Here is a 22,554-nt window from a genome sequence, read left to right on the forward strand (position 1 = left end):
CTTGGCTTATGCTGCCTTGTTATTCAAGGCATCCACATAGCATTTTGCTTTACTATGAGGTGGTGTCTTGATGGTGAGAGAGAGAGGGCATCTTCACATCAGAGTAGCTGTGTTCTGCTTGTTGTCTTAAGGTACTGAGCCTGGTAAAGATGAGGTGTGGATATGTTTGACTTTGATGCATCTAGTCAGGGTTACCTTGAGGGATAACAAGCTACATTAAAATAAAATGTTGCCTCAGTACTTGATTTTATACCACAATATTTATTTATACATTAAAAAGAAAGGGAGGGTGGGGGGAGGAGAGGGAAGTTAAGCCAGTTTTAGGTTAGGTGAAATGCTAGTAGTTTTGTATATTGGCTGACCTGCAATGCGGAGTTTCATTTTATCATTTCTCCAGAAACAAAGCCAGTTTTAGAGGTTTCTGCCTTTCACTACCTGCTTGTTCTTTTCTTCTATGCTTCAGGCATTGCTCTTTCAGTGATTCAATGGTTAGCAGGGCCACTTTGTAACCCATGTTAATGCAATAGTCTGATTTTTAAAAACAAGATTGGATGAAGTCTGGAAAATGTTGCTTTCTTTTTTTTTTTTTTTCTTCTTTCTTTCCCCCCTCTTCAGTTTGTATAATTTGACTAACATGACTTACAGTGCAGTCCATCAGAGTTGCAGGGACATAATGAAGCAGGGTTGGGAACTAGTGGCTCAGATGAAGGAAAGCAGCAACCTCTTAAAGTAGCTTTTCCATTAGCAACATTGTAGCATGGAAAAAAACACTACTACCTTCTAATATCTTTTGGTCAGAAACCGTTTCAGGGAAACATACGTGCTACACAGTGAGGCAGTGGTTGTTACGTGTAGCTTGCAGGAAAATGGAATGCCGCTGGTATCTCGTATGTTTAGCAGTGATGTATGGTGTGCAGAATCAGAAACTTTCACCAACAGAAATGATAGTTAACAAAGGAGACATTTTGATACCTCTGTTCAACGTGGGTCCTAAAATTTTGAGTTGTTGTTTTGTTTTTTTTTCTTAAACAGGAAGTTAATTCTAGGTAGTAAGAGTAAGTTTCCATTTGTAAGGTTTTCAATATAGACAAAGACAGTATGTCTGGTAGAAGTCTAGAAGACTAGTTGGGCATACTATTTTCATGAGAGCTGATGCAAATAAGGAAACTTCTAGTGCATTCTTCAGGCTAAAGACTTTGGGTTCTGAATGATACTCCTTCTAGTGAGGAAGACATAAGTTCAGCTGTAGTGCTGAGTTCCTCTGTATGCAGGGGAAATTTTTTCTCCTGTGTCGAGGAGGAAGAGTCTGTATTTCTAGAGTAAGGTCAGACTTAAATAAGATTACATTTGTTTTTGCTAGCTTCCAGAAATAATCTGGTCTCTTCTTTATGTACTGAGTTAATTATTTTTAATAATCTGTTTATTTCTAGTAAAGGAAATTAGTTTCTTTATGAAGCTCTTGTGCAGAATATTAGCAACAAATGTGTCTTAGGGATCAGATGTACTTGTTTGTCTTTTTTTTATTATTAAAACTAAATGAGTAAATATGAAAGAAGGTGTCCTTAGGCTTATGATTTTTGTTTCTTATGTAATATTGCCTTTAATCTTACAGTTTTAATTTCTATTGTGTTTTATTCTGCACAGTGTGATGCAATGGTACACCAGATCATGATAGTACTGCTGTATATTTTAAATCCCTCATATATTAGGTAATTCTTTGTTTTGGAGTTTTCTGTCAAAAAAGGAAAGTGGGGAGCCTGCCCTGCTGAGTTACATTCAGATTCAAGGTCTACTGTCAAGTGCTTAGTTATTCTTGAATCTGGTTGGAATTTTTAAGGCTTATGAGACTACACTCAGAGATTGTATCAGATATTTTTGTACGACTTTCATCCCTAGAATTTAGCTGCATACATCATCTTTTCTGCTTCTCTAACTCCCTAAATTCAATTAGGTCCTATATCAGACCAGTGTTATTTTTTATTTTTGTACCTTAAGAAGGGATATTTTCCTTTGCTTGATGGGCATAACAGTCTATAATGTCAAACTGATATTAACAGTAAATTTAAAAAGTCTACTTATTGAAAATAGTGTATAAATACTTTTATTTCTTTGTTTCTCCATTTCAAATACTTTTTTGTTGTTGTTTTATTTCTTCTTTTAGCTGCTAGCTTGTGGGGTCCATATAAGGATATATGGCAGACTGTAATGAATGCTATTTGGAAAAGACAACCTGAAGCTATTCATCGCCTCGACCAGGTTCTAAAGAAACACAAATCTGACTTCATTTCTCTCTTCAGAAATCCGGTAATGCACTAATGCTTCCTTGTGGAATGAGTTGGAGAGTCAGTGATTTACTCTGTCTTGTATTGTTGGATTATATACCATTTAGGCCGTGACCATTCTTTTCATTCTTTGTTTTTATAGTACATAACAAATGTGTTATAGCAATCCTGTTCTGCTGTAAGAATACAAATAGCTTAACTAATGCATATTATATTGTCTTGTACAGGGTAATTTTGTCTGTAACATTTTTTATTCCTCTCATTATTTAAATGCTATTTTGAAGGAAATAGTCAAAGTATCTGGTGTTCCATCAGTCAAGTATTTGGGTTTTTCTGTTACTCGTGTGTGTCTGAAATAAAGCACAAAACTTGTCTGCTTTTGTTCCATGCTTATGCTTCAGCCAGGTTAATGAACACACAGAACAGGTGAACACATGAATTTACAAAATATAGGATGTGTCTTGTTAGGAATGTGAGGTCACGTGGAGGAACTCACTGTTTCTTGGCTGATGAATCACAATGTAGCAACTAGAAATATGTCTTTTTTCAGCAATGTTACTTCTGAAATGGTGTGTTGCTTTTTGAACTGATAGGTCAGGAAAATTTAATGGTCAGCTATAGAGTTTTATCAGCATATTTTAGCATCTGGGTTTAATAGGAAAAGCAATTATGTAGAAGATAGTGCTTTGGAGTAAGGCAAGAGTTCTGATCAACAACCCAGATGCCTTTCATTGAGCTGATACAAATTTCTATTGAGAATTGTGTTGAAATTTTCTTTCAGTTTCCATTACTGTGAGTAAGCTAAATGTCAGCACTCATTGTATAAGATTATTTTTTATACAGTCCCACAAAGAGACCATTGCTGTGCAAGCATGAAGCATTTTTAGGACGCCTTTACTATGTCTGTGTTTAAAATACACTTGCCTTTGTTTTTATGACGACAACCTAACCTGTCAGAACTGTGTTTGTGAGGCAGAATTAACATGTAAAGCTTTATTCAGTATTTGATCTTGCCATTTTGAGTAACTTGGGTCTCTTGCAGCCAAAGAATGTTCAGCAGCATGAGAAAATTCAGAAAGCAAGTACGGAAGGCGTTGCTATCCAGGGTCAGCAGGGAACTAGGCTTTTGCCAGAACAACTCATCAGAGAAGCCTTTATCCTCAGTGACCTCTTTGATATTGGAGAATTGGCAGCTGTTGAGCTCCTTCTAGCTGGTGAGAAAGAAAACTATTTGAGAGCTGGAGAAATACTACTTAAATAGGGCCTTCAAGGCCTTAACTTCCTAACATAGAATGTTCTTAAAAAGAAATCTTCTGAGGCTATAATGCGATATGATAAGCGTTCTGAACCTTAATGTTCATATTATGCAGCTATTGCAAAAGAGGGAATAATTTGAGGGTTTTTTATTATTTAATTTATCTTTCCCTGAATTTAAAAGTAGTTTAAAAGTAATTGTTTGACAATTTTTCTGTGAATCAGTGTTATACATATTAGTTCTTCAAATTACGTGTTATTTATATATTGGTATGTACCATATTTGAATAATAACCTAATAACTGATTGGTAAGGTAAGTAGTCTGGAAAGTGACACATGCTTTGCCTGTAGATAACTGATTTCAGTGTTACTAAGGTATGGTTGCTAGTTATCATTACTAGCAACTGTTCATTATTAACTTTTAAATAATTAAAGAAGTAGCTTGCTAATTTGTTACTTTTGGAAAGCCACCTTGAAGTGAACCTCAATTTCTATTTTGAACATAAATTTTCCATGTAATTTCAGACAGACAATTTCATTTCAAATAAGGGAAAGATATGTTGCTGATAATTAGCTTAAACCAATTATTAAGATGAGTTGATATCAGCTGCAAATACCATTTGGACTAGGATACTTATGGACTTAAACTTCTAGATCTTTTAAATTTCTGGGTATTTTAATAGTTTAATATGAATTATAATAATAACACCACAAGTTTCTGTGATGTCCTGAAAGTATGTGAAACAAATAAAAGTGATAGTGAATAGCAATGATTGTTTTGAATGCTACATTTATATTTCAGTTAGAAATATAAAGATATAAAGCTATTATCAAAGTGTGCATGTTTAACTTCCTGTGACAATTGTGTGTATTTTCTTTCAATAGGAGAACACCAGCAGCCTCACTTTCCTGGCCTGACAAGAGGTCTAGTGGCTGTCCTGTTGTACTGGGACGGAAAAAGATGCATTGCCAATTCACTGCGAACCCTTATCCAGTCACGTCAAGGCAAGACTTGGACATTGGAACTCAGGTCGGTGTTAGGGTGATGAGTTGATCAAAGCTCTTTGCTTTGAGTGCTTTTAGGACTGATTTAGACTCAAGGGAATATGAATTTTCTCAAATTTATGTATTTCTCATGACATGATGCAGCTGCTTTAATATTTTTTTGTAAGCACAATATTCTTTTCTTACACAGTTTTATTGGATTACAAGGGTAACAATTTTACTTCCAATTTGCTCATGCTGCTTCACCTTTTGGCAGTGTTTTGTTTCAGACACCATCCCAGTCAGTGTTTCTTTAACTAGTGATGATTACTCAGTATTTCAGAGCCTGAATTTCTGCCTTAACTGCATTCTGACTTTGTGTCCTACAAAAGAGAACTGTGCTCCTGCTATTTCTTAAAACTGATGCACTATCTACTGACCAAGATAATATGCTAACATTTTTTGAAAAGAAAACACTACATGCTGTTTGCTTTCAAGCTGTGAGCTTGTGAGTTATATGTGTCTTATGTGTAGCACTTTTTTCTTTTGATAGGAATCTTAACTAGCTCATCCATGTTGTATTTTTGTATTCCCTCTTCTTGCACCTACAGACTTTGTATCCGTTCAGCTTCATGTTTTGAGCAGGCACTGCTTACTGATTAGCAATGCACATTTAGTTGCTTTATGTATATAATGTAGCTGTACATTTTTTGTCAGCCAATACCTTTGATGGATTTCATTATTTTAGACTTCCTCTGTGACTGGGAGTAGTATGATTAATTGCTAAATTTATGTTCTTTCCATTATAGTCAAGAGTTAATGTCCATGACAACACGCTTTACAGATGACCTAATGGAGCAGGGTTTGACTCAGAAGATCCTCACTCTTGTGTCTCACATTGATTTGAACAATGAATTTGATAAACTCCAGAGAGAGCGAGGACTGGGAAGTGAGAAACATCGCAAAGAGGTAAAGAAGGGACTGGGTGTGAATATTCTTCTGAATTCCTGCACAGATTAGAATGCAGTTAGACCGCCAAGAAATACAGTGGGATTTTTTAATTATTATTTTTTTAACTTTCTTTTTTCTGTTCTCTACCTCTGCAAGCTCTGTTACTGTGAGGCATAATTACTGCACAGCTTGTGCTATACCAGTGTGGGATCCCGATTACTTCCTGCATTTTGGTTTTGCTGTTGCTCCCTGATGCTAGGGTGTGATGCTTATTTTTAGTGAAGAAATGTCATCAAGGATAGGAAGACAGTAAGCCTAATATTTGCACTGTGTGTAAATTATATATATATATATTTTGCAGTCCTGTTCTAAGGAATATATGTTAAATCATCTACTCTCAGCACTATCATTATCAGCACCATTGGAATAAAAATAGCAAAGTAAAATTCAGAAATGATTAAAAGAGATTGAAACCAAGTCTAGTTAAGCAAATAATGCTGTTTTTGATAATCCAGTTGAGCTACTGTGAACAGAAGCATTTCTGATAGTGAAGAGTGAGAATTGCTTGAAAACGACTTCTCAGTTTTGTAGTCCTTGAACTTGATTGAGACTGTGACTAAATTCAGAGTTTTTCTAGTAAGAAGACTTTAAACAATAATTATTTTCTGGGCTTTGTCCTAGTGCATAATCTGTCTAAAAAAGATTATAACAGAATAAGTCAATTTGTTTTCCACCAAATAAAGAACTAGTTTTACTTTTTTATATTCATTAGAAACTAGGCAAATAATAGTCTCCTTATTTACCTTAAATTACCTTAATTTATCTTAAAATTAATTTAACTTTTAATGTTCAAAGTTTCATTTTTTCTTCGATTTATATGGACTGCCATATTTCCCCTTGTATTCATTAAAACTGGAGTTCATGGGCAAATCTCTTGCTGTGACAAAGTTTTCATTTTCAAGAGCCAGTGTACTTAATTGTAGCATAGCATGCGATATTTTGCCAAATAAAAAGAAAAAAAAAAAAGAAAATGCATTGTAGCCTTTATGTTGGGCATGATATCTGTTCCATATGTAAGAGGGCATGCTAGGATTTCATGTTGTATTCTAAAGTTCATGTAAGTATTTTGTCTGGGAGAAGAAATTTCTGGTTTTATGTCGTTTGTATTTCTCAGTGCCTTAACAGTTAAGTATTTGTGTAGTCAGTGGAGGACATCCTTTTTGGGCAAGGGTAAGACTATAACTTTATCTGGGTGTAGCTACCAGTGCAGATGTGTATTAGAGACAGGTGTTGCGAGCCATTGCCAGGGGGCTACCCTGACGTCTTTTAGTCTTTGTTTAGTCTTATGTGGGGGGAGAGAAGATGGACTGTTCTCCACAACAGGAAGTGTGATTTACAGTTGCAAGAGTTGCATGTAGATTCATGTCCTCTGACCTTGGAAGAGGTGCTGTTTAGATGTTAGGAAGAAATTCTTCACCATGGGGTAGTAAGGCACTGGAACAGATTGCTCATGGAGGTTGTGGAAGACACCTCCCTGGAGGTGTTTAAGGTTGGGTGAGGCTTTGTGCAGCCTGGTCTAGTGTGAGGTGTGCCTGCTCATAGCAGGGAGGTTGGAACCTGATGATCTTTAAGGTCCCTTCCAACCTTAACCATTCTGTGATCCTGTCAATCACACCTTGCGTGAAATACCTGGGAATATGCATTTAACAAGCAGAAATGTGCCTTTTGTCATTTAACAATTAAAAAACCTTGACATTTTCTGTAGCTGTTGTCTTTAGAATAATTTTTAGCTTAGCCTAGTCATACTGATAGACTGAGAGGGACAAATTGAATGTTGTCAGGATATTTATATTCACTGTTTTTTGTTTGATTTTTGTTCTTTTAAAGGTTTCTGACCTCATTAAAGAATGTCGACAGTCCTTGGCTGAAAGTCTCTTTGTCTGGACCTGCCAGTCACCACTGAGTAAGGATGACACCCTAATCCTCATAAGTTACCTGGAGAAAGTAACAGTGGAAGCTGATGGTTCATTGGATGGTGTGAACTTGTCTCTTCTCATGGCTCTCCTTTACTGCTTTGATGTCAGCTTTCTGGAGCAAGGCACAGAAGATCGTGAAGGTAATACTGCTGGCTTTCCCAAAGAGGTTATACTGTGCAGGTGGATAAATTATTATTAAACAATTCTTTTTATTGATCAGTAACAAATTGGTAGGATTTTGCTTGTTTGTTTTGGCGATAGTTTACAGGATGTTGGTGTTGTATTTGTTTTTGTTCTTCTTCAAGATTTGATGCACCGGCTCCCTCTGCTAACAGAAAGACAGTATATAGCAACCATACACACTCGTCTTCAGGAGTCTCAGCCTTGGAAATTACCAGGCCTGCAAGCTACTGTTAGATTAGCCTGGGCACTGACATTGCGAGGAATATCCCAATTATCTGATGTGACAGGTAAATTACCCTGAAGTGCAATTCATGTACATTGGTATTCAGTGCTTGGAAGTGGTGCAAGTCAAAGTATCTGTTACCTTTTTGAAGTGCTAGCATTTACCTTTATGATAAAATTACCATTGATACTCTTTAAAGCTTTTTCAGTATGTGAGTTTGGTGGTTAAGAGTTGTTCTGAAATGTACACAGATTTAGAAATAATTGGTTATTAGACAGTAGTATTGCATAGTGTCTCATTCAAGGCAAGAGATTTTAATGTACTGCAAAATGTGAAAGATTACATTTTAGCAGCTTTAGTATAATTTGAATGCTTAAATTAGAAACACATTAATGTTTATGACTTTTTATATCTGTAAAAGTGAAACCTCAGTATCTTTAGAGGGCAAATCTATTGTTAATTTCTTTTTTCTCTCTGTACTTTGCAAGCTTTCCAGGTTCTCTACCAGGTCAGAATTAAGTCTACTCCAAAATATCTGTTGAAGGAAATTTAAGCATTATGATTTCTAATTAAGATTGGTTTGTGATTATTAGTTCACAGTTTAGATTTGATTGGCTAAACAGATTATGCACTCCAGCACTTATTAAAAAAGAAAGTAGAGATCATCACATAACATTAGCTTGTGTTTTCCAGTCCAGTATTTTCCTGTGCAGTGGAAAAAATGTCATTCATTGAAGCATGTTTGTTAACTGATAATTGTGTTTTGTTTTTTTTTTCCCTTTTGTGATTTTTGTTGCCCAGCTCTTGCAGAATTCACTGAAGCAGATGAAGCAATGGCAGAGCTAGCAATTGCTGATAATGTCTTCTTGTTCCTGACTGAATCTGTTGTGGGGTCTGAAAATTTCTACCAGGAGGAATTTTACATTCGCAAAATTCATAACCTTGTCACAGACTTCCTTGCACTCATGCCAATGAAAGTAAGTTGTGTGAACAGCAGTTCTTGAGAAACCTGGGTATCTCTTCTATCTTTCTGTCATTAGGACAGGTAGCACAAAGGTTCAGTAAGAAGCAGCTTGAGGTGCTGCAATATAGTAAACTTCTTGACTTTGTGAAACCCGTATAGTTTTGAGTTTGTTTTCACTACTGAAGTAGAATGTGTTTTTTTCTTTAAAAACAGTTCAGTGTGGTGAGATTTGTAAAGCAAGCCTTTGTGGTGGTTGTGGTTCAGTTTTGTTTTGTTTTACATGATTAAAATTTAAATGAATGCTGGAATTGATGGTAATCTATGTGGGTGTTGATTTTTTGTTGTTTTTTCTTTTGATAGAGATAGTAGTGTAACCTCAATTAACTTACTGGTTTTGTCTCTCATTTTTAAATTATTCTTTTACTAACTATCTTTTCCATATTTAAGGGGAGGGATTCTGCTTTTTCTTTCAGTAGTTTCACCATAAAAGCTGTAAAAAGGTTTTTTTAAAAAAGTTTGAAGTAATTAACAGCAGTTTCATTTGTGCAAGACCTTGTATCTAGACATAAAAATTTAAAATTTTATGGAAACCCTTTCATTTAATTGCTGGATGCTTTATTTTGTGACCTTCATTGTGTTGAGCTGCAGTTGGAGTTGCCAAATAATTACTTTTTTGAATTTACAGAAAGAAAGATTTAAAAAATAGGTTTTGTTCATTTTAACCTCATAGAATGAGAACAATATTGGCAGGAAAACCAGTATTTGGGATGTAAGAATCTTTGAGGGCATATGTGAATATGTTGTAGTCAGCTTTTAGGTTTAATACTAATTTATTTATAATCTGTTGGCATTGCATGTTGTTTTTGCAGATTGTCTTTTTAAGCCACAGCATCTCCCTAGAAGTTTAATATCAGTTCAAACAAGTTCATGCTGATAACTTTACAACCTTGTTTTTGCTGCAGCAGCTGCCTGGGCACAGCACTTGCCATGTTTTAACAGGCTTTGGACATCCTTTGAAGGCTGCATGCAACAATGTTTTCTATAATACAGACACAATAACCCTTAGGAATCTTTTGAATATATGGGGAATATGTGAGGTATTTTATGGAAATTCTTTAATCAAGTGCAAACGTATTTAGAACTTGGAACTTCTTTGTGAGCCAGTTCTTTTTAGATGATGTTGCTTTGCAATAATGAAAAGACTCCCTGTAATGATACCAGTTTTTATGAGAGAGTTACAAGTTAGATTTTTGAATGAAGGTGGAAGAGCTGGAGATTGACTTAACTTGAGGTTGCTGCCTTAATAAATTTAGAGTAGATCCAACCCTGTTTCCTGTATCCACAGAACTGTCTGAAAATCCCAAAGCTATTGGTCGGTTTGTTGGTACATTATCTCTTTTTCATCACATTAAAGAATTGGAAGCTTTATCTCCAGGAAGAGTATGGGTTTTTTGTTAGCTTTTTTTTTTTGCTTTGGTTCAGATCTGCAGTTCATTGTAGCTGGTGCCTAAAGATGAAGAAATATTTTTTTTTATTATAACCAGGATTTTCTAATACAGGATGTAAGCAAAAATCTGACCGTTGACTTGTATCCCGGTTTGATAGAGGCCAGTACTAGCAGCTGTTTGACAGGCAAGACATTGTTAGCAAGCAGTTAGCATACAGCCCTGCAAGTGAATTGTTTATCTTAACTGCTGTTTATTTTTTGGCTTACATACTCAGCTATTACTACAGAATCTCAAATTTTAGGTAAAGAAAAGTGTCTCCTTTGCAGAATTTTTTATTTTTTTTTTTCCTTTTACATACACATATATCTAGCCCTTGTTCAGTTATATTTTAAATCTGTAAGTCAGTATTCTATTTTAACTCTTCTGCTGCTTGCCAGTGATGATTTGGGTGAATCTTTTGTTGACTGCCGCACATTCAGGACTTGATAATTAGCTTTAGTAGTTCGGGTAATGCATTATTTTGTTTATTGACACTCAATTTTGTCTGTTTATTAATTTTGTTAGTATACTAATTTGGCTAACTTAAAACTTATTTTTTCTGGATAAGACAATTGTTTTGCTGCTTGTTTCAAATTAAGATCTATTATAGACTGTGAACCTGTCTCTACTGACCATCACCATGTTTTAATTTTTAATGTGTTGAATTGATTCCTTATTTCTGTTTCTTGTTCCTCAATGACTGCTTAATATTTAATAAAACTTTTCATCTCATGGCTGTTTGCTTTCTATAAGCCTCTGGTAGGGTGTTTTGTCAAAGGTTTTTTGACATTAAAATTAAATGTCTGTTTTTTGTTAAGCAAATAGTTTTTTTCACCACAAAGAATTTTAGGATACTCATAGAACAGCTTTTTTTAATTGCTGCAGTAGTTCTTCCAAAATTTTTGAAACATGAAGTAGCTATAAGTAGAAGTAGCCTTAAATGGCTAAGAAAGGTGCAATCCACAGGTCTACATACAGAAAACATTATTTTACAGCATTTTCTGTTTCTTTTCACTCCTAGTGGGTAATGATCTAATTTGTTTGCAGCTAACCTATCTAGTTTTTGAAGTAAAAAGAGGAGAAGGACCCACGTTTTGCAGCCAAACCAGACAATTTGCTGAAGTCAGTTGGGAAACACTCCCATGTTAAGTTCAGGGCTTTTGCTATGAACTGAGGGCCTTGGTAGTAAGAAAGTGATGGAATATATTTTTGAAAGTAAGCTCATAATAAGGAGAAAAAAAAATAATTACTGTTCTTGTTATGTTTGCGCAAGTTCATTTGATTTTGTAGGCTGTTTAGACAATTTCATTACTGCTGTTCTATTTCATTCTTAGCTAAATATAAGCTAGTGTTTTTGTCCACTTCATAATTTGTGTAGGTGAAACAGCTGAGAAACCGTGCTGATGAAGATGCTCGCATGATCCACATGAGTATTCAGATGGGGAATGATCCACCTATTTCCCTTCGGAGAGATCTAGAGCATTTAATGCTTTTAGTAAGCCCTATTTTCTTTTAAATTACTGTGGCAAAAAGTTATTGTGACTGCTTGTACATACCTGAAGGATAACACAAAGTGCTGGATCTTTCCCTTTTTGGATGAGAGGGATTTTTTTTTTTCTTAAATATAGGCACTTTCTGTAACTTTCATGTAAAGGAATTAATTTACTGCTTTGGCTTCTGATGTTACTGAAGTGTAATTTAATTCTTACTTAGTAAGTAAATACTGCATTGATTCTGCAGTTCAAAGACCTCTTGAGCTCAAGCTACTTTTGAAAATATTTAAATATCTAAAGTTTAAATGATATTATCTTAATGTATCTATTATCTTAAGCCATCTTATTTCACCATCATTTAGGAATTTTAAGACTACAGGCTATCACTGGAGTTCAGATCTAGCTAAAAGCCTGGAATTTCTTTGGAATGGAACACCTTTGTATATCTAGACCTTAATCTTTAAACAGTGTTTTATATTTCTGTAAACTTCAAATTTCTTTCTGTTTACTGTGGGTAAACCATAATCAAGCTTTAGGGGTTTTGTCCCCACTATTGACAGTTACTCTGATAAAGAATTGAAATGTTTAAATAACTTTCTTACTTGTAGTGAGACTTTTGAAAGACTGTTGTGTTTACTGTAGGATAGGCTAGTCAAGATGACCCTACTGAGGCTGCTGGATTTACAAATTCCCTAATTCCAACAGAGTTTTGTCCACATGTGTACATTTAAAAGGAAGATCTTTCTGTTTCTTTCATGTTTTTCAATAACATGTAAAGAAATTTGAAATAAAATTTAAAGAAAAAGTAACTAAGAATGTTGATTCAAGTATTGGTTATTAAGGTTACCTATCTTTTCTGATGCAGGGTTTTTTTTGAAAGTACAGATTTGCATATTGAACTGGTGTATTTTATATTTTTGTCAATAAATAAGGGCAAATAATGCTAAGCAAGGGGAAATACGCAATTATGCAATTTTCAATATAGCAATCTTTATATATGTCTCTTGCAAAGGTAGTTCTTTAGCTTGTAGGACATTAACAGGAAAATTTATAGTGAAATGCTTTCTTAAGTAGCTCTGATGTATATAGTTAACTTAAATGAAGAACTGGAAATGAGAATTGAGAAACTTGTTTATTCAGGTTACAAGTAAGAGTTCTAATCCTGGTACTGGCTAACTTGTTTTTAAGTTAATGTATTATGGTAATCAAATGTTTATTTAAAGACAAATGCCACTGTTTTCTTAGCAATTATTTAATCTATAATAATTAGATAGAAGATATCCTTTAAAATGATGGAAGTTCTGCTTGTGTGTGCATCTTGAATTTCTCTGGTTGTTATTTGTTCTGATATTGCTATTTAGAAGCTGTCACTTTCAGAGAATTTTAAGGGATGAAACACCAGCTGTGAGATGCTTTGTTTCTCAAACATGTTTAGCTTATCTAGAAGCAGTGCTTATTTTGAAATAATTGTCTTTTATATAGTTGATATTTTTCTAACATTTTCCTCTCTTTGATAGATTGCTGAATTGTATAGAAAAGACCCCTTTAATCTGGAACTTGCCCTTGAATACTGGTGTCCATCAGAGCCTTTGCAGACTTCTACCATCATGGGGTCCTACCTTGGAGTAGCTCATCAGCGACCACCTCAGCGCCAGGTTATCTAGATTTTCTTGAGTAATTACTAGTAACTTGAAATTAAAGTAATAAAAAAACCCACGGGCAACGGAGTTTTTGGTATCCTTATTAAAGCTAGCCTTTAAGATGACATTTTATTTTCTCAGCAGCTGGTCTACATAGGTCCTACTCTGCATGACACTGTTATCATTACTTGCTCAACTTAGTAAGAATGAGTCCTAGCAAACCTCTGAAAATTTGGTTTAGGTCTGATTTTGTTGCAGTTGCTAAGTGAATTCTGAGAACAGTGCTCTTGTGTTTTCTATGTGATGACGTCTACATATACACCTTTTCAGTGTAAGAGAGAAGTCAAATTCCTTAACTATAAAAAAAATTATTAACTAGTATATATAGTATACCAAGGGGGTTAAAAAGATTGTAATTATTTAAAGCCCAAAGCTTCTAGCCCCTGAGAAACAGAACTCAAAATTAGAATGAAGAAGCAATCTAAACAGGTGAAGCAGACATTCTGAAGCTCTTTGGATACCTGGGATGCTTCTCGAAGGATTGTGCAGTGTTAGGCAGAACCTCCTCGTATGAGATACTGTGCCAATCCCAAGAGCCACTAGGAACACAGGCAACTTAAGTTAGGGCCTGGTGCAATCTGCAAACACCCTAATATGACCCTGGGAGGAACCACTGTGTGTGTGAGTTACTGTGCAGTTCTGTAGAGAATTCTTTCCTAGTGTCACTTTACTTGCACAATGAGATGTGCAAGTTAATAAGTTCTATTGTGTAGAAATACAGAATTGGAGAGTTAGTGTACTTGCAATAACATGCATTATTTTGGTTTGTTTTGTTTCCCCTTTTTGAAACATGACTTTAACCTTCAGCAAAACTGAATAGACCAGTCTTACTGGAGTTGTGATTTCACCCCTTTTCCAGCACCCCTCCCTCCACAAGTACAGTAGGATCTATTGTCTGGCTTTGGCTGCCTCTTGTTTTCCAAAAATGCTCATATTTAATTTTTCTTAAATGCTGATCTTCATTTGTTCTAGGTTGTCTTGTCAAAGTTTGTTAGGCAAATGGGAGATCTACTTCCTTCCACAATTTACATTCCATACTTGAAAATGTTGCGGGGACTGGCTAGTGGGCCTCAGTGTGCTCATTACTGCTTTAGTCTGCTAAAAGTCAATGGCAGTAGTCATGGTAAGAAAAGTAATACAGCTCTTTCTCAAATCTTTTTTCTCTAGAAAAGTACAAAGACTTGTTTGAAACTAATTGTGGCTTCGTATTTTTAAGATTTTATTATTAGTACAAAGATTAAATCAAAAGGCCTGACTTGAAAGTGTAATCTGAAAAAAAATACTAGGTTGATAACTAGGTAATTAAATGTCTGAACACCTTAGCAAGTAAGTCACATAATTAAATAATGCATTTTAAAAAAAGCTGTGCCTTAACACTGTGAGAGATGCAGAGTATTGCTTATTATAAAGTATAAGTAATGTCTTAACGCTAAGTTGTATATTTTGTAAATGTAGTTATCTTTCCTGAGCTGACATTTTTTCAGAAGCACTGTGTTCTATTTGGATTTTTTTATACATGTAGTATAATAGCACTTCCTCAAAGTAACAGATGCTGGTCAGTTCTGTGTTTTCCATAGATCAAATTGGAAAAAAATCCCTTCTCTTAAAGATATAAACACTGCAGACATTCTGGTTCAGAAATCTTATTTGTACTTCCTGCCTCTATTTAAAAACAAACAAACAAACAAACCCCAACAACAAACCATGCCAGCAACTTTAATTCCAGAAACAATGGCTTTACTTGGAACTTTTTTCTTTCCTCTAGAGAAGAAGGTTTGTCTTTAAATCTAAGTGCCCTGCTTGTCACCCTTTGAAAGAGCAGAAAGAAAATCTCACCTGCTTGTCATTTTTCTAGCGGAGAACATCCAAGGAGCAGGTGGCAGCCCTGTCTCCTGGGAGCATTTCTTCCACTCTTTGATGCTTTATCATGAGCACTTAAGGAAGGACTTGCCAAGTGCAGACAGTGTCCAATATCGTCACCTGCCTCTCCGAGGAATCACGCAGAAAGAGCAGGATGGATTAATTGCCTTTTTACAGCTGACCACTGTTATAGTAAATTGGGTAGGTAACCTTTTATTTGATTTTCTTCCTTACAACTTTTTTCTTCTTGCAAAACATCATCATTCAGGTCTGAAGTTTGCTTGCCCAAAAAGGTATGTAGGGTAAATTTACCTAGCAGTTGTAATTTGATTAGTGAACTGCAAAAATATGGGAGGTATCAGGAGTAGCTGTTGTGTCCTGGTTTGAGCCAGGACATGTTGTGACCAAACACAGTTCAGGTGAAGCAGGAAGAGATGTCACCTTTTCCTGTGTTGCTGGTGTTACTGATTTACTTGCTTTCCTGGCACTTTGGTGTCATGGAGATGTCTTTCAGAAGTGAGGTATATTCAGAAGGAATTATTATGGAGTAGAGAAGTTCTTCACATTTAATTATAACTTTGGAAAGTCAAAAATAAATTATGAATTTAAAAGGAAATGGTAAAAATTTGGCAAGGAAGATGATCAACTGTGAAACTTGCCTCTAGAGTTAGATATAAAATGTCCCCAAACAAAGAGTGTAAAGTGTGCCATGAATTGTCTGGAAAGGATTCCAAAAGAATAAAACAGTAATGCAGATTTTGTACTGTGAATTGTCTGGCTAATTCTGGATAGTGTTGAATTTTGCTCCTCAGTACCCACCAGATTCTGCAGCCTAAAAATTCTGTGATGTAATGAGATAACCTTGGATTTGCTGACACAAACACAACACAGATCAGTGAAACTCATTAGGGTTTAAAAAAAAATAATAGGTGATGGTGATAATGGCTTGTTCCTATGTGAGCTGTTATGTCAGCATTGCAAGTGGGAAAAGGAACTCTTAAATCTAGTATTTTCTGGCATCATCAAACCATAACCTGGGAGGAAGTAAGTTTGTTTTAAGGATGCAGGGAATTATCATTTGATGAGGCTAGAGGCTTGTTCCTGTCCCATGGTTTATCTGAGAGTTTCAAATAAGTTTACACTGATCATGACCCTGCTCGTAGACTTAGTGAATGTCCAACGCAATATAAGTTGCTAATAGAAATATTGATTCAATCCCTTTACTAGTGCTTGAAGAAGATGTCTAGAGTGTAAGTACTTAAACTTATTTAAGATTAATTCCATGAATGTATGCCTACTAAAAAAAAAAAATAATTAAAATTTGGTTGCATAAGCAGCTTATATTATGTACATAAATTTTCTGTGTGGATAGGCACAATTTTAGTACTCGAGAGTCCTTAAATTGGGCTTTTTTTAAAAATGAAAATTGTTTGCTTTGGAATGGTCTGCCAGTCTTCTGAAGTTTTGTGTACTCTCAAATACAAGGCAGAGTCATTGATGCTGAATTGTGAGTTAAAGATTGTAATACTTGAATGATCTTCAAAGTAATAATCTGCCCATTTGTTCTCTGTTGAATGCTACAGAGTGAGAACGCTCGCTTGGCTCTTTGTGAGCACCCTCAGTGGACACCAGTAGTGGTCATTCTGGGACTTCTGCAGTGCAGCATTCCTCCTGTTTTGAAAGCAGAACTGATAGAAACCCTTACTGCTTTTGGAAAATCTCCTGAAATAGCTGCTTCACTCTGGCAATCCCTGGAATATACACAGGTATTTTAGAATTTTTAGTGCTTAGAGCAATAGCATCCCAATCTGTGGAAATGTCAGTGTATTTGAAATAGTATTGCATTTCCTCCTAAATTTCCTTGTTGCCATGGTTGAAAATATTTTTTTTCACTTAGTTCATTCAGTTCTTACTTAGAAACAATTTTGAAAATGGCAGTATGCTTTTATGCCACAGAGATCTCGTTGGTTGTGCTTATTTTACATACAATAGAGATTTCCCAACAGATTGTCCTCGGTGTATGTTTTCAGGAATATATATTCTGATGGTTACATATTTTTCTGTGAGGGTTAGTTTTTTGGTTTTGGTTTTTTTTTGTGTGTAATATTCTTCCAGTATGAATGGTGCTCACAGAAAGAAGGGGCTGGCTAAAAAGCTCCACTTTTTGGCATTTAATTTTCAGAGGAAGCTAATTGTAATTCATAGGTTACTGTTGCTAACTTTCACATTTAGATGTCAAACGTCAGATACATATTAAAGCTCTACCTTTTAAAAAAGTTTTTTTTCCCTCTTGTCCTGATTTCAGAGAAAAATTCTAAATATGAATCCTAAGGAAGATAAATACAAAATGAAAATAGTCTCAGGATTGTTAATTCAAAAATCATGATGGAATGAGCTTATTTTATAGTATGCATTGTAGTTCAGACTGATTGCTGTTTTATTTGAAAGAACTTGAGGCATTTGAACTGCAACTGCTGGTTAATTGCTAATAAAACGTTATATTAATAAATACTAATAATATTAGTATTTATTAGTACTACTAATAAAATACAGAGAAACTGACAGCAATGACCTATTTTAGTAGTAGTATTTAAAATGCTCACCACCTTTGCTTCCTTAAATACACTGTTTTAAGAGATAATAAGATATCTCTCTTTCCCCTTGCCAATATAAGACATAAATAATGTGAAAGTATTTCTATTATTTGTTTCTTTTAACAGTAAACATGATTCACATTTTGAGGATGTAAAGCTAGAGGCAAACAAGTGTACAACATATAATTCAGCTTTAGGCAGAAAAAATGGTAGCTTTTTATCTTTTAAAGAGGACTTAGGAAACCTCTTCTTACAGCTAAAAAGTCATTATTACCTTTTAGTCCTGATAGAAATGGTGGAGATGCACGTTGATTATGTGAAATGTGTTATTTGCCTGTCTTCATTTCTTTTTATTTTGAAGATATTACAAACTGTGAGAAGTCCAGGCCAGAGACAAGCAATTGGTATTGAGGTAAGGGTTTTTCTGTACCTAGGCAGCCATTCTGACCACCTGCATATGAGTTCAGGAAGCACTTGGAGAGGCTGCATCGGCTGCTGTGTCCACGTGAAACCCTTTAAATAGGCACTGTCATTTCACTGCTTCTTAATTTACTCTCAGGCTTGCTTATGATTTCTGGAAATTTTAACCATGTATTAATCTAGTGCAACTTCATGCTATTAACAGAGAAGCATGTAAACCCTCAAATTCCTTACGAGCGCTTCATACTAAGATTTTCCCTATTTTCCTCAATTGGCCTCAATGTTGTTACATTTAAATACAGCTCACTTCACTTCTAGTAAAAGTCATAAATAAAATCCAAGTATGTACATGTTGAGGCATATCTTCTTGCAGCTCAGAACTGAATTAAGAGTGTATTGCAGAGCTGAAATGACAGTACTGTTGCTTCGCTGCTTTTGCTTTGTGGTGTACCGTAGACAGAAATGCAGCAAAGTCAATTCACGGTAAAGTAATTTGCAGGTGATGCTCACGTATAATTTGTTTTCACATGTTTTTTCCTTTGATTTTTCTTCTGTTTTTACTGTCCCTTTGTGAAGGTTGAACTTAATGAGATTGAGTCCCGATATGAGGAATACCCTTTAACCCGTGCCTTCTGTCGACTCATCAGCACACTAGTGGCAAGTTCATTTCCCTCTAACTTGGGAGCAGGTCTCCGCCCACCAGGCTTTGATCCCTATCTCCAGTTCCTCAGGGATGCTGTGTTTCTGAGATTCCGCACCAGAGCTTACCGGAGAGCTGCTGAAAAAGTAATCTTTCTTTGAAAATCTTTTTTTCTTTATTCTTTTTGTTAAGGGTGTAGTTAAAATTATTTGGCACTGCTGATGTGGCTTAGAGCTGTTTGAGAAGTTTATTGCAGCAGAGGTAACTTGGAGCAGTTCAGAGTGTTTTGATTCTGTAAACAGGTGATTTTTTTTTTCAACTCGTGTCATCAAGATCTATGAACTACTTCTTAAGGAGCCTGTGTAAAGTAGCCTTTAAAAAAACCCAACCAAACAAACCAAATAAGTTTATATTATTGCTGAATTTCAGTTTGCTATACAGGATTGTGACACTGTACTACATGGCTAAATTTACAAGTCAGATTTGTCATTGTTACTTAAGAGAATGTATCTGACTTGCTGAACTAAGGAATTTCAGTTTCCTTTTTGATTCTCTTGATTGAAGTGCATGCTGGACTGTGTCCTAGAAGCTATTAATGATACGTTCCCATTTTTATACCTACTATAGATTCTTTATTGCTTGTAGTTTCAATATACCAATATGTATATTGTATAATAGAGCCTAAAATAGATACCTAAAGGTATCTAAGAAGATACCTTCTTTAGTGTTTTATTTTACTTCAGAAAGAAAGCTTGTCCTTTCAGATTATTTGACATGGTAAATTGTAGGTGTTGTTGGCTAGTATTTCAGAATTAGATAGTCATCCCGTACTGCTGATCCATCACTGCACTGCCTGTTGTATTCTTTGTCATTCTGGTCTTTTTGTGTGTGTGACCTTTTCTTCATTTCATGATTATCTACAGTGGGAAGTAGCTGAGGTAGTTCTGGAGGTATTTTACAAATTGCTGCATGACTATGAACCTCAACTTGAAGACTTTGTGGACCAATACGTGGAGTTACAAGGTTAACTTGTTCATTTGTTCACTGACAAACAATATTGTGACTTGCTTTGCTCTCTGGTTTCTAGTCTGTGATCTTGTTTAATGTTGCAAGTAAGCTGGTAGAAAGCTAGACCAAGGCTTTGAGACAGGAAGATGTTGAAATAGTGTCCATCATCTGTTGGGAGCCAATGATACAGCTGTGTTGCTGATTCAGTAGGGCTTCACGTACACTACTTCCCTAGCTCTACTGGAAGGATTTTGTCTCTCTGGCATTGCTGATTTGATTAAAGAGCTCCATTTGACACTTAAAAAATTGTTTCCCTGGATTTCTTTGGTCTGTATCTAAATCACTAGTATTCACAAAGTTAATTTAAAGGTGCCAGTGTATTTGATATATTCTCTAGTAGTAATATTATTGTTATATAAATTATTGAGAGCAGACAGTAGCATTACAATTATGATCTAAAATAATTTAATTCCAGGCAATTATTCTTTAAAAGGCCAAAGTAAATGGCTGATGCAAACGGAGACTGCATCCTCATTCTCACTTGCATAATAAAGAAGATTCTTACTGCTTTCCTGCTTTTATTCACCATAGTTTACTAGGAGACTGTATAAACCAGAAGAATTAGTTTAGACTTTTATTTTGTCTTATGATGGTTTTAGAGTTTTATGCTAGTAGTTTCACTTTTGCATGTATTGTTGCAACAGACATGCAAGTGTCTGTATGGCTATGAACATGAAGGGTTCAGTGGACCTTCTCAGCTTTGACTTCAGGAAATGCTTTTTTTTCCCTCATCCAGGGTCTTCATGCAGGTTTGGGAGAATGTAAACTTCTTTCCGTTACTTTTCAGTCTAGCAAGTCTATATGCGTATGAAGTCCTAGCATTGATTTGGATCCAAGATCAGATCTACTTGGGGAAGTCTAACTGGTTAAAGTTGAAATTCTGCTATTAGATATTAAAAAGTAATTGTAATTTACTCTGTAAAGAAAACCTCTGAAGACTTTGCATGCAGTACATTTCATCTATTCAGATGTTGCTAGCAACATCAGGGACTGTTATGCTTTGTATCTCAGACTAGCTTGGGTAATGGAAGTTCATTCTATTAGATGTTAATTGTTTTGGTTTTTTTCCCTCCTCTCTTTAGGAGAAGAAATAATAGCATATAAACCACCTGGATTCAATTTGATGTATCATCTATTGAATGAGTCCCCAATGCTGGAACTGTCCCTTAGTTTGCTAGAAGAAGGGGTTAAACAGCTTGATACTTATGCTCCATTTCCTGGTGCGTGCCTATGATTTATTATTCATGTGAAGTTAAAATGCATACTAAGTAGGATTAAAAGCTGACATTGCCTGTCTCCAACTTGATGTTGTTTCTCTTGCATACAAAAATTGTGTTTTGGGGGGTCTTTCCTAGCAGTGAACAACTGAAAAGTTCTTTTTTGGTGCAAGGCTCAATGAGTGAGGTTTATGAATGTGGTCTGTCTAACTGCTTCTTTGTTTTTCTTATGGTTCTTTGTTGTTTGTGGACTGCAGGGAAGAAGCATTTAGAGAAAGCTGTACAGTATTGCCTTGCTCTTCTAAACTTAACCCTAGAGAAGGAGAATCTTTTTATGGATCTGTTGCGGGAGAGCCACCTTTCCCTTATTGTCACACCACTGGAGCAGCTGCTTCAAGGAATCAATCCTCGCACTAAAAAGGCAGATCATGTGGTGAATATCGCTAGGTATGTGCAAAATACTGACAAGGGAGGAGTTTTGGAGGCACAGAAGTGTTTGGATTCTGGTCCTTTCATTAATTTTAACAGCCAGTGCTTCTCTTCACACAGAGCATCTCTGAAATCTTATTTTGGTGCAGGGAAGTGTCTTCACAAGTGATATGATCTGTGTATTGTCTACTGCATGATTGGGATCTGCATTTATGGATTTTCTTTCTGATTTTTTTTTACCTTGTGTTTTCTTCCTGGTTGCCTTATGGGTAGTGATTTGCTTGCATATCATTTTCAGCCTCAGAATTTGGTTGTCATAGGGTGGCAGCATAGAACTTCATTTAGTTGCTATTGGCCACTTAAATGTTTTATAGTATTGTCAATTAGTTACTGTATTAAAAGTATCAGACTAGTAATCTGAAACTCTGTGTCGAATATGAAACTTTGATTTCTGCTTCCCACCGACACCTTCTGTTACTGTTGATTTTATAATAGGTTTACAAACAAACCAACATTGATGAACAGTAACATTGAGTGCATAAAAAGTTATATTCTGACATGATATGCACTAAAAACATATTATTTTTACATATGTCTTTTTGTCTTGAATTTATACCTTTTTTCACATAACATTAGTTGACAAGTAGTTTAAGAAGTTGTGCCTTCTAAGATTCTCTTCCTGGTTTTAATCTCACCAATTTTGGGTACATGCAGTAGTTGATTTTGGCTAGTTTTGGTCTTCAGTGATGCTCATATGTGCATGATCTGAAGGTATTTTCTCTGTTTCTTGTGTGAGCCTGTGACCAGCTGTTTTCACATATCCTGCAG

The 22,554-nt window shown here is 35.4% G+C and overlaps 1 protein-coding gene across 1 annotated transcript in view; it reads left to right on the top strand.

The window, feature by feature from the left end:
* Positions 1-871: 871 nt before the first annotated feature.
* Positions 872-22,554, top strand: part of NUP205 (nucleoporin 205kDa) — a 47,583-nt gene continuing 25,900 nt past the window's right edge. Inside the window, 18 exon segments of the mRNA XM_009999039.1 lie at positions 872-887; positions 2,162-2,304; positions 3,325-3,496; positions 4,423-4,567; positions 5,331-5,490; positions 7,360-7,588; positions 7,754-7,918; positions 8,656-8,831; positions 11,684-11,800; positions 13,316-13,453; positions 14,471-14,621; positions 15,354-15,559; positions 16,942-17,124; positions 18,314-18,364; positions 18,949-19,158; positions 19,936-20,035; positions 21,163-21,300; positions 21,555-21,744. Of these exon segments, the coding sequence (XP_009997341.1) occupies positions 872-887; positions 2,162-2,304; positions 3,325-3,496; positions 4,423-4,567; positions 5,331-5,490; positions 7,360-7,588; positions 7,754-7,918; positions 8,656-8,831; positions 11,684-11,800; positions 13,316-13,453; positions 14,471-14,621; positions 15,354-15,559; positions 16,942-17,124; positions 18,314-18,364; positions 18,949-19,158; positions 19,936-20,035; positions 21,163-21,300; positions 21,555-21,744 (2,690 nt within the window).

Source organism: Chaetura pelagica, unplaced genomic scaffold (assembly GCF_000747805.2).
Source record: "Chaetura pelagica isolate M959 unplaced genomic scaffold, ChaPel_1.0 scaffold725, whole genome shotgun sequence".
Taxonomy (NCBI): Eukaryota; Metazoa; Chordata; class Aves; order Apodiformes; family Apodidae; genus Chaetura; species Chaetura pelagica.